Source organism: Pongo abelii, chromosome 1, assembly GCF_028885655.2.
Source record: "Pongo abelii isolate AG06213 chromosome 1, NHGRI_mPonAbe1-v2.0_pri, whole genome shotgun sequence".
Lineage (NCBI taxonomy): Eukaryota > Metazoa > Chordata > Mammalia > Primates > Hominidae > Pongo > Pongo abelii.
In genome coordinates, this window is record NC_071985.2 from 45,101,518 (window position 1) to 45,112,861 (window position 11,344).

General features: G+C 46.0%; 1 protein-coding gene across 1 annotated transcript in view; it reads left to right on the forward strand.

Annotated features, from left to right (window-relative positions):
• The window catches only part of PIK3C2B (phosphatidylinositol-4-phosphate 3-kinase catalytic subunit type 2 beta), a 75,191-nt gene extending 66,875 nt beyond the window's left edge, over window positions 1-8,316 (forward strand). The window contains exons 30-33 of the mRNA XM_009238907.4: window positions 1,058-1,139; window positions 1,523-1,629; window positions 3,540-3,668; window positions 4,243-8,316. Of these exons, the coding sequence (XP_009237182.1) occupies window positions 1,058-1,139; window positions 1,523-1,629; window positions 3,540-3,668; window positions 4,243-4,431 (507 nt within the window). The 3' untranslated portion in view covers window positions 4,432-8,316. The remainder of the gene's footprint in view (window positions 1-1,057; window positions 1,140-1,522; window positions 1,630-3,539; window positions 3,669-4,242) is intronic.
• Window positions 8,317-11,344: the final 3,028 nt, after the last annotated feature.

Here is an 11,344-nt window from a genome sequence, read left to right on the forward strand (position 1 = left end):
TAATGTTCAAGTGAGTATTTTCACACAGTTTTTTTGTTTGTTTTTTGAGAAAGGATCTTGCCCTGTCATTCAGTCTGGAGTGCAGTGGCACAATCACAGCTCACTGCAGCCTCTACTTCCCAGGCTCAAGCGATCCTCCCACCTCAGCCTCCTGAGTAGCTGGGACTGTAGGCATGGGCCACCACACCCAGCTAGTTCTTGTATTTTTTTTTTATAAAGACAGGGTTTCATTATGTCACCAGGCTGGTCTCAGACTCCTGAGCTCAAGCGATCCTCTGGCCTCAGCCTCCGAAAGTGCTGGAATTACAGGCATGAACCACTGCACTCGGCCTTTTTTTTTCTTTTTAAACTTTTTAGTGTTAAAACTTTCAAACATGCAGAAAAGTAGAGAAACAATATAATTAGCAATTATATATCCATCACCTAAACACTTAACATTTTGCTATATTTGCTGCTTCTATTTTTTATGAAGTATTTTAAAATAAATAACAGGCCGGGTGCAGTGGCTCATGCCTGTAATCTTACAACTTTGGGAGGCCGAGGCAGATGGATCACCTGAGGTTAGGAATTTGAGACCAGCCTGGCCAACATGTCTCTACTAAAAATACAAAAATTAGCTGGGCGTGGTGGCACACACCTGTAATCTTATCTACTCGGGAGCCTGAGGTTGCAGTGAGCTGAGATCGCCCCACGGCACTCCAGCCTGGGTGTCAGAGCGAGACTCCATCTCAAACAAACAAACAAAAAAAGTAAATTACAGACATCATAATACTGTACCTCCTAAATACTCATTGTGCATCTCTAAACAATAAAGTCTTGTTTTTAACGTAACTACAGTATTATTATATTATCCAGTACATAGTCCATATTCAAAATTTCCCTATCATCCCCCAAATTCCTTTTACGGTTGGCTTGTTAGAGCTATAATCCACATAAGAACCGCATGTTGTTGGTTGTTATATTTCCTAAGTCTTTTTAAATCTGGAACAGTCTCCTTCCTTTTTGTATTGGGCCATTGTCTTATTGAAGAATGGCCCTGTTTCTGATTCTGTTCCAGTGTGATTTGGTGTACACCTTCTTCCACCCACTGCCCCGGGATGAGAAGGCTATGGGCACCAGCCCAGCTCCTAAGTCCTCAGGTACAGTATCTTCTCTGAGACCTTTCTGCCAACTCCTCTGAACTACTCCAAGGGTAACTGCTTCTGCCCCAACCTCTTCTCAGTTCTCTCTCCTTGACTTGCCTCCTGTTCCTTTTCTTACTCTCCGGGGAATCTAGTTTCCCACTCAGGCTGTGGGGCCATAGCTCCTTACCTGGGTTCCCCACAGGGTGGATATTCAGTCGATTATATCCTCAGACCCATCCCAACCCAATTAACTCTAATCACATTCACACTACACTTATGTAGATGCCTCATGAGTATCAGAAACCTGACATGGAGAGGCTAGGGCAAGGGGGTTCAGGAAGAAAACAGAAACACCTGCCTGGCCTCTTGACCCTTCTTGGTTTCATTTGTCCCTACAGATGGCACATGGGCCCGGCCCGTCGGAAAGGTGGGAGGGGAGGTGAAGCTGTCCATCTCCTACAAAAACAATAAACTCTTCATCATGGTGATGCATATTCGGGGCTTGGTAAGTGCCTGCACAGCCATGATTTTTTTCTTTTTTAATCTTTTCTTGAGCTACTTTTTTGGGCAGACCTTCTCTGCCCCGTGTCATACGGGTAACCACCACAGTCTACTGAGCATCCACCATGGACCTATAACCATAGAAGCCTATGGTATGACTAGGCAATACATGATCCAGCTTTTTGTAGCTGTGGTCTTTGACAAGTAACCTAATCATTCTGAGCCTCATTAGAATGAGGAAAATGTAGCACCTACCTCATAGAGTCATTATGGGGATTAAACGAGATAATGCTTGTGGAATACTTAACACCATGCCTGGTTTTATTAGAATAATGATTATTATAGTAATTATAAGGGAGAGGCCCAAGGGGCTCATTACCTGGCTATAATGATTCAGCAGCCACGTGACATCCTTTGAACATGATCAAGGCAGTATATAATACTAAATTTTTGGTATGAGTTCTAAGAACATTGTGACTAGAATGTGACTAGAAGAGGAAGGGAACTTTTTTTTTTTTGAAATGGAGTTTTGCTCTGTCACCCAGGCTGGAGTGCAATGGCGCAATCTTGGCTTACTGCAGCCTCCGCCTCCTGGGTTCAAGCGATTTTCCTGCCTCAGCCTGAGTAGCTGGGACTACAGGCACATGCCACCACACCTGGCTAATTTTTGTATTTTTTAAAATTAGAGACCGGGTTTCACCATGTTGGCTAGACTGGTCTCGAATGCCTGACTTCAGGTGATCCGCCCGCCTCAGCCTCCCAAAGTGCTGGGATTATAGGTGTGAGCCACCACGCCCAGCCAGGAAGGGAACTTGAATACTTGCATTGTGCTGCATCCTATGTTAGGCATTTTGTGTAGGTTGGGGCAGTGGGATATGGCAGGAGGAGCATGAACATTCATCCATTTATTCTTCATTCATTCAATAAATGTTTGAGTGCCTGCTATATACTGATACATTAGCTCTGGGTATGGGGGAAAACAAAACAAAATCCCTGCCCTCAGGGGGCTTACATTCTAGTTGGAAACAGCAGACAGGCAGATAAGTAAAATATATGGCATAGAAGATGGTAGTAAGAGCTATGGCAAGAAATAAAGCAGAGAAGGAATGCTAGGATGGAATGAGGGGAGTGGACTTTGCAAAGAGTGCTCAGGGAAGGCCTCATTGTTGAGGAGGTGTCTTAGCAAGATGAAGGTGAGGGAGGGAGCCATGTTTATGCATCTGAGGGCAGACTTTCCCAGGCAAAGGGAGCAGTTAGATCTGACAGCCCAGAACCAGGAGCCTGCCAGGGGTGCGTCAGAAACAGCAAGGGGCCAGTGGCTGAAGCCGATGGAGCAAAGTCAAGAAGAGTGGATGATGAGGTTGGAGAGGGTATGACGGACCAGCACCTCACCCCGATAGTAAGAACCGTGGCTTTTTCCCTGAATGAGATGGGTTTTGAGCAGAGGCATGACATGATCTGACTTAGGTTTTAAAAGGATCAGGCTGGGTGAATCACTAGTTGGCTGCCCTTGAGCAAGCAGCTCAATCTCTGTGACTCATGTCTCTACCTCTTAGGGGTTAAGTGGACCAAATGACAAAATAGACAAGGATAGTAGATACGGCAGGAAGATACCTGGGAACATGATGGTTCACTCAAAACAGACCACATTATGGGATGTCCTGAGGATTTGGATAAAAAGTATAGACTTGATATCATAGGCAAACCAATTGATGTTTTAATAGGACACAATGTTATCATGGTAGATATTTTTATCAGAATAGAGTGAGCTTGGAAGCAGACAAATAAATTAGTTGTGCATTGCAAGATGCCAGATGGCAGATGAGAGTCTGGATCAGAGTATGATCACAGGAATGGTGATGAAGAGACAGATGTTAAAAATCTTAACATTTTTTCGTTCTCATTCTATTGTAGCAACTGCTCCAGGATGGAAATGACCCTGACCCCTATGTGAAAATTTACCTCCTTCCTGACCCTCAGAAAACCACTAAGAGGAAAACCAAAGTGGCTCGGAAAACCTGCAATCCCACCTACAATGAGATGGTGGGTGGGGAAAATGGTGGGGTAGGGCAGGGGTTGGCAACCTGCGCCTGTTCTCCTAGATAAAGTCATATTGAAGAACGTATTAAGATGTTGTATTAAGAACATGGCTGTACTTGCTGATTTAGGTGTTACCTGTAGCTGCTTTCATGTTGCAATGGCAGGACTGAGTAGTTGTAACATAGACCATATGGCTTATCAAGCCTAAAAATATTTACTGTCTGTCCCTTTACATAAAATGTTTGCCAGCCCTTTTGGGCTGGGATTTCATGACTGGGGTCTGGCCCTATCCTGTGGGAAGGAGGAGCCTGCCGGTCCTGTGCTGAAAATGAGCAGTGGCCCCAATACAAAGCCCTCACCTACTTGAACTCTGAGCAAAGAACAGAGTTCATTAACGCTTCCCTTGGAGTCTGTGTACCTTGTGTACCTTCTGTATTACCTGGGACTCTGCAGGGTCAGTGCTAGCCTCAGCTGGATCAACCCCCAACAGACTTTACCATCTCCCTCTCTCGGGTTCCCTCTGGATTCTTTTTGTTCCTTCTCTCACCACTTCCCTCACCCATCTCTATGTTTGCAGTTGGTGTATGATGGGATCCCCAAGGGAGACCTGCAGCAGCGGGAGCTCCAGCTGAGCGTGCTGAGTGAGCAGGGATTCTGGGAGAACGTACTCCTCGGTGAGGTGAACATCCGCCTGCGAGAGCTGGACCTGGCTCAGGAGAAGACCGGCTGGTTCGCACTGGGATCTCGAAGTCATGGCACCTTGTGAGCCCAGCAGAGCCACCACCCAGCATCCCAGGCTGGTGGCGGGAGCTGGGGGAGAGGACTCTCCCCTGTAAGACTCTTCCTTGTGAAGGGTCAGGGCCCTGGGCGGGCCTCCAGCTCCTTCCAGGTGATTCTGGCCTCTGTGGTAGGAGGCAGGGAGAGTAAGACATGCTCTGCTGTCTCTTCCTCTGGAGACTGAACGTGGGTTGGTTGTGATGAGCAGCCCCTTGGAGGCTGTGAGGTTGCAGCAAAGTTTTAAGTTTACCTTGTGTCAAGGGAGCAATGCTTGGTTTGGGGATTGTGTGGGGTGGGCTGTATGAAGTAGCATTTTGGGGGTGGGTGGGTGGATATCTTAATTTTTATTTTTAAAAAATGAAATAGTGATGTTGTCCTAACTGGGACAGGAAGCCTTGCGAGAAGGGACGTACCTATGCCCCAGAAGGCAAGAGAGGAAGACTATTTGGACTTTTTGTATGATTAAGGTTCTTATTGGACTTTTCCCTAGGTTTTTGTTGTTGTTGTTGTTGTTTTGTTTTCTAGCTATAGGAACTATTTGGGGAAGGGCCCAGTGGGTCCTCGGCCAGAGCCCTCTCTAAGGACAGGTTGGGGAGGGTTGGGGAGGGCTGCCTGTGCTGGACTGAGGCTTGCGCCACTGGGCCTTTCTGATTTTGCCTCCAAAGGAGAGCGCTGTGATACCTACATGTGTAAGGAAGGGCCTTCCATATTGGGGTTCTGCCAAGGACCCGTATTCAGGGACCCATGCTCTTTTGGGGGGACTTTTCCTCTTGTCTTCCCTACTTTATTAGGACTTGCCCTGAATACCATTTTCTACCCCTTGCCCCTCCATTCTCCTGGCCCTTCTGGGGGTCAGCTGGTCTCTATGAATATGCTGGGGGTGCTTCCCCATAGGTCTCTCCCTTCATTTCTCTCTGGTGGGACAAAATACTGACTCAGTCCTTAGATATAGTTTCACCCAAGAGCATCTTGGCCCTGGGAAGAGGTCCCTAGGCTGCAGATGCCACTGACTGCTTGCTAGGTAGCCTCTGGAAAGCATTCCCCATCCATCACTCCCCACTTCTTTCTGCTGTGCTGCTTCCCTCCCAAACTCCATTTCTGTCACCCTTTTTATAAGACTTTTCCTCATTCTGTGGGGCCATAAACCTATTTAGTCTGGAGCCAAAGGGATGCCCTATCTGAAGGAAAGGGGCATGGGGTGGGGGATTCCAACAAAACTGTTGTTTTTTGCCCCATGGTTTTTCTTTGGTCAGTAGGAGGCTGGATTGGAGTGGTGATTATTCCCCTGGAGCTAAGCTCAGGAGCCTGAAGGGAGAGACTGAGACTGAGTCTCTTATCTCTTCATATTCTTTATTCCCTACCAGATGGAATTTTTTTTTTTTTTTTTTTTGGAGATGGAGTCTCGCCCTGTCGCCAGGCTGGAGTGTAGTGGCATGATCTTGACTCACTGCAACCTCTGCCTCCCGGGTTCAAGCGATTCTCCTACCTCAGCCTCCCGAGTAGCTGGGATTACAGGCATGTGCTACCACGCCCAGCTAATTTTTGTATTTTTAGTAGAGACGGGGTTTCACCACGTTGGCCAGGATGGTCTCGATCTCTTGATCTCGTGATCTGCCTGCCTCGGCCTCCCAAAGTGCTGGGATTACAGGCGTGAGCCACCATGCCCCACCTCAGATGGATTTTACATTTGCTCTTTTGTGTTTCACTCCAAAGGGTTGTCTACCTTGCCAAAAAGAGGGAGGGACTTTGAATTTGATATTAACTTTTAAAACCAGAATTGGCTGGATATTTCCCATGATTGGGAAAAGAGTGAAATGAGGACATTCTGTAAACTGTCCCTCCCTAATTCCAAGGATCAGAAACTCCCCGTTTTGCTGACTCATTCCATAACTGGAGAAAGAAGCTCCATTGACCGAAGCCACAGGGCAGCATGGAAGTTTAAATTTTCTCTAAAAATGCCAAGGATAAAGCTGGCTGCTTCCAGGAGGGGAAAGGAGAGTGGGGAGTGGGCGGTGAAACTTTTCCAGATGAACGGACCATAAATGTGTTACTGGCTTTGTGCCTGTAGTTCATTTTATTATGACCTGTATGCTCCTGATTTAAAGAGATCTGTGTACTGTTTACTTCCCACTTCCCAGAATCCCTTGTATCTCCTTTCTCGGGAATTGTATTTTCTAATAAATGACATTTGAGAAAAAAATGAAACTATAATTTTATTTTTTTTTGACACAGGGTCTCTCTCAGTCGCCCAGGCTTGGAGTGCGGTGGTGAGATCTAGGCTCACTGCAACCTCCACCTCCCAGACTCCATCCATCCTCCCACCTCAGCCTTCCCAGTAGCTGGGACCACAGGTGCACACCACCATGTCTGGCTAATTTTTTTTTATTCTTTGTAGAGACAGGGTTTTGCCATGTTTCCCAGGCTGGTCTTGAACTCCTGGGCTCAAGTGATCTACCTGCCTCAGCCTCCCATGATTTTTAAAAGTAATTTTTAGTAGAGACAAGGTCTTGCTACGTTGAGCAGGCTGGTCTTGAATTCCTGAGTCCAAGCAACCCTCTCACCTTGTCCTCCCAAAGTGTTGGGATTACAGGTGTGAGCCACTGCACCCAGCTGAAACTATCATTTTAAAGATTGGTTGATGTTTGGCTGGGCAGAGTGGCTCATCCCTGTAATCTCAGCACTTTGGGAGGCCAAGGTGGGTGAATCACCTGAGGTCAGGAGTTTGAGACTAGCCTGACCAACATAGTGAAACCCCGTCTCTACTAAAAATACAAAAATTAGCCAGGCGTGGTGACACGCACCTGTAACCTCAGCTACTCAGGAGGCTGAGGCAGGAGAATCACTTGAACCAGGGAGGTGGAGGTTGCAGTGAGTTGAGATCGTGCCATTGCACTCCAACCTGGGCAACAAGAGTGAAACTCTGTCTCAAAAAAAAAAAAAAAAAAGATTGGTTGATGTTCACATGTTTACATTGAAACATCTGATGTATGAGATAAAAATAATAATAGTGGTTTTTTATACCACCAAATGGTAACTTTTATATGTACTAGTGCACTGCACTGACCATTTTTACATTTGTCAGCTAAATCTATCCTCACAACAACTTGATCAGGTGTGTACCATTACCCATTTTACAGATGAAGAAACTGAAGCTCAGAGGGATGAAGTAACTTGCCCAAGGGCACACAGCCAATAAGTCTTGGAGTTTGAACCCAGGTTTGTTGCACTCCAAACCTTGTGCAACCCCTCCTAGGCAATGTTTAATACAGTCCCTTAAGTTGGTCTAATTGGTATTTTGGGTGCTTTTTATACATGATATCATCTTCCATTACAACTGCCCTGGACAGTAAGTATGGCTCATTCATGAATTCTGTAACAAACATTCACAGTTCTTACCAGTGCTACCTAGTGGCATGCCTCCATTCATAAAAAAATACATTGTATTGAATGCATCCTGGGCCCTGTACTCTAGGTACCGGATTGGGGCTTACCAAGGTAAATTAAGACAGTTCTCTGCATTTAAGAAGTTTACTACCAGGGCCGGGCACGGTGGCTCACGCCTGTAATCCCAGCACTTTGGGAGGCCGAGGCGGGCAGATCACGAGGTTAGGAGATCGAGACCATCCTGGCTAACACGGTGAAACCCTGTCTCTACTAAAAATACAAAAAATTAGCTGGGTATGGTGGCGGGCGCCTGTAATCCCACCTACTTGGGAGGCTGAGGCAGGAGAATCGCTTGAACCCGGGAGGCTGAGGTTGCAGTGAGCCGAGATTGTGCCATTGCACTCCATCCTAGGCAAAAAGAGCGCAACTGTCTTTAAAAAAAAAAAAAAAAGAAGAAGTTTACTACCTAGTAATATTTAACCAACTCCATTTTATAGGAGAAAAAACTGGAACTTGAGATGCCTCACAACTATCAAGCCACTACAGCATAACCATAGCCCAGAAGTGAATCCCCCAAGTGCAGGATGGAAGTGAAGTGACCCTTGTTCAAGCATTGTACCCAGAAGTCTTCAAAACTCTCCAGTGGGGAGTCATGTTTCATACTGGGGAATTCTGTGGGGGCTTCCAGGGGATTTTTCAGTAGTAAACAGTAGGAAGTGTTACCTGCTTTATTTCTAAGTGGTCTTGAGGTGTCACTGCATTTCTGGGCAAGTCCCTATGGACTTTTTAAAGGTTAGTACTTGAATCTGCCAAGAGTCTTAGTGAAGGAAATTTCATGGCCAAATGAGGTAGAAATCTGAACCCTCCTGAGGGAGTGGGAATGAGAGAGGTGGGGAATGAGAGAGAGGGGTTGCCCAAGGAGAAAAGAAACAAAAGCAGCCCAGGGGGCCCAGATTTCTGAGTTCAAAGAGAGGTGACAAAAATGAAGCAGCCCAGCTTGCCGAGATTTGGGGAGCAAAGATTAGACTGGATTTGAAAGGTGAAAAAATGAGGCAGCATTTTAAATTGGGAGAGAATTTTCTGGTGGCTGGGACTCGTCTAAAGTGTCTGATCAATTCAACAAACAACACTAATGGCTTACTCTGGGTGAGGCGAGGTGTCCGGTACTGTGGCTACTCAGATAACAAAGGTGTGGATCCTGTCTTCAAGGAACTCAGTCTTTCAAGGGAGGCAGGCATGGAAATAAATACAGTGCAGTGTGATACGGACAAGGTGGCATAAGAAGGGGTGGGGCGGGCAGAGTGGGCTTCAGAGAGGATATCTGATCTGAGTGTTAAAATCAATCAGAGCTTCAGGCTTTATTCTTAGGGTGATGGGGTTTTCAGAAAGGGAACTGCAGGGGCCGGGCACGGTGGCCCATGGCTGTAATCCCAGCACTTTGGGAGGCCAAGGTGGGCGGATCATCTGAGGTCAGGAGTTCGAGACCAGCCTAGCCAACATGGTGAAACCCCATCTCTACTAAAAATACAAAAATTAGCCAGGTGTGGTGGTGAATGCCTGTAATCCCAGCTACTCAGGAAGCTGAGGCAGGAGAATCACTTGAACCCAGGAAGTGGAGGTTGCAGTAAGTTAAGATTGCACCACTGAACTCTAGCCTGGGCAACAGAGAGAGACTCTTATCTCAAAAAAAAAAAAAAAAAAAAAAAAAAAAAAAAAAAAAAAAAAAGAAACGGTAATGTCTAATTCATGTTTTAAGAGATCATTCTTCTGGCTGCTGTTCGAAGCAAGAATGGAAGCAGAAGAGGAGGCTATTGTAGTCTAGGAGGGAAATGATGGTGGCTTGGGGATGGTGAAAGTGGTCAAATTCTGGATATATTTTGAAGGTAGAGCTGACAGGACTTGCTGATGGACTGCATATGGAATTGAGGGAAAGGGGAGTTGAGGATGACTCCTCAGTGTGGAGCCTCAGAATGTAGGCAAAGAGTCCTCTGGAGGAATTACTGGGAGTGGGGAGGTAGGTTCAGTAGAGCTGAATCAAGACTTCTGATTGTGATAAGTTTGAGATGTGTGATAGAAATCTAAGTGGAGAAATAATAGAATGGAATCTGAAGCCCAAGGGAAGTCAGTCTGGAAGTTTAGATATGGAAGTCCTCAGCATTCAGATGGCGTTTAATTCCATGGAATGAGATGAGATCACCCAGGTTAGAGAGGCATGTGGGTGGATTGAGGCCAACATTTAGAGGAGGAGGAGGAGCAGATCAATGGTGTCCTGGCAACCTAAAGAAAAGTATGATCAGTTTCCATAACAAAGTATCACAAACTGAGAGGCTTAAACAGCAATGTATTTCTGGAGGTTGGAAGTCCAAAATCAAGGTGTCCGCAAGGTTGATTCCTTGTGAGGGCTGTGAGAGAGTCTGTTCCATGTTTCTCTCCTGGCTTCTGGAGGTTTGCTGGCAATCTGGCATTCCTTGGCTTATATATGCATCAACCCAGTCTCTGCCTTCACATTGCCGTGGCATTCTCTCCGTGTGCATGCACATGTCTGTGTCCAAATCTCCTCTTTTTATAAGGACGCTGTCATCTTGGATTAGAGCCCACCATAATGACCTCATCTTAACTTGATCATCTGCAAAGAACCTATTTCCAAATAAGATCACATTCACAGGTACTAAGGGGACTTTAGTATTTTATCTTTATCTTTAGGATTTTATCTTTTGGGGGATGCAATTCAACCCCTAACAGTCAAGAGGAGTGAACATAGCAAAGTGTTCTTGGTGACCTTGATAAGAGCTGCCTGAATGAGTGGTGGGGGTGAAAGCCACATTGGTGTAGGCTGGGGAGAGTATAGGTGAAGAGAAAGTGGAGACCATAAGCACTAATAACTCTCGAGAGGTTTCGCTCTGGTGGTGCAGAAGCTTGGAGGGGTGTGTATCTAGGGAAGGTTTTTTTTTTATTATTTACTTTTTTTTTGAGACAGAGTCTCACTCTGTCACCTAGGCTGCAGGGTGGTGGTGTGTTCTTGGCTTACTGCAGCCTCAACCTCGTTGGCTCAAGCAGTCCTCCCACCTCAACCTCCCGAGTAGCTGGGACTACAGGTGTGAGCCACCACGCCCAGTGAATTTTTTAAATTTTTGTATAGACAAGGTCTTGCTATGTCGTCCAGGCTGGTTTTGAACGCTTGGGCTCAAGCCTTGGCTCAAGCCCCCTGCCTTGGCCCTGCAAAGTGTAGGGATTACAGCCGTAAGCCACCATGCTGGGTGGTCTTTTTAATATAGCTGATATTAAGTTATGTAAATGTGAATGATCTATTAGTGAGAGAAACGTGTATGTTACTAGGGAAAGGGATAAGAGAGGTCAGAATTCCTTGAGTGAAAATGGGAAGGATGGCATCCAGGAGGTTTCTTGGGTTGCGGCGGGATTGAAGGCAGATTATGTGGGTCCAGATGCTGGTGGATTTGTTCAGGGAAAGATGAGGTGATTTATGTCCAGTTGTATCTGTTTTTTCTTGAAGTATGAGT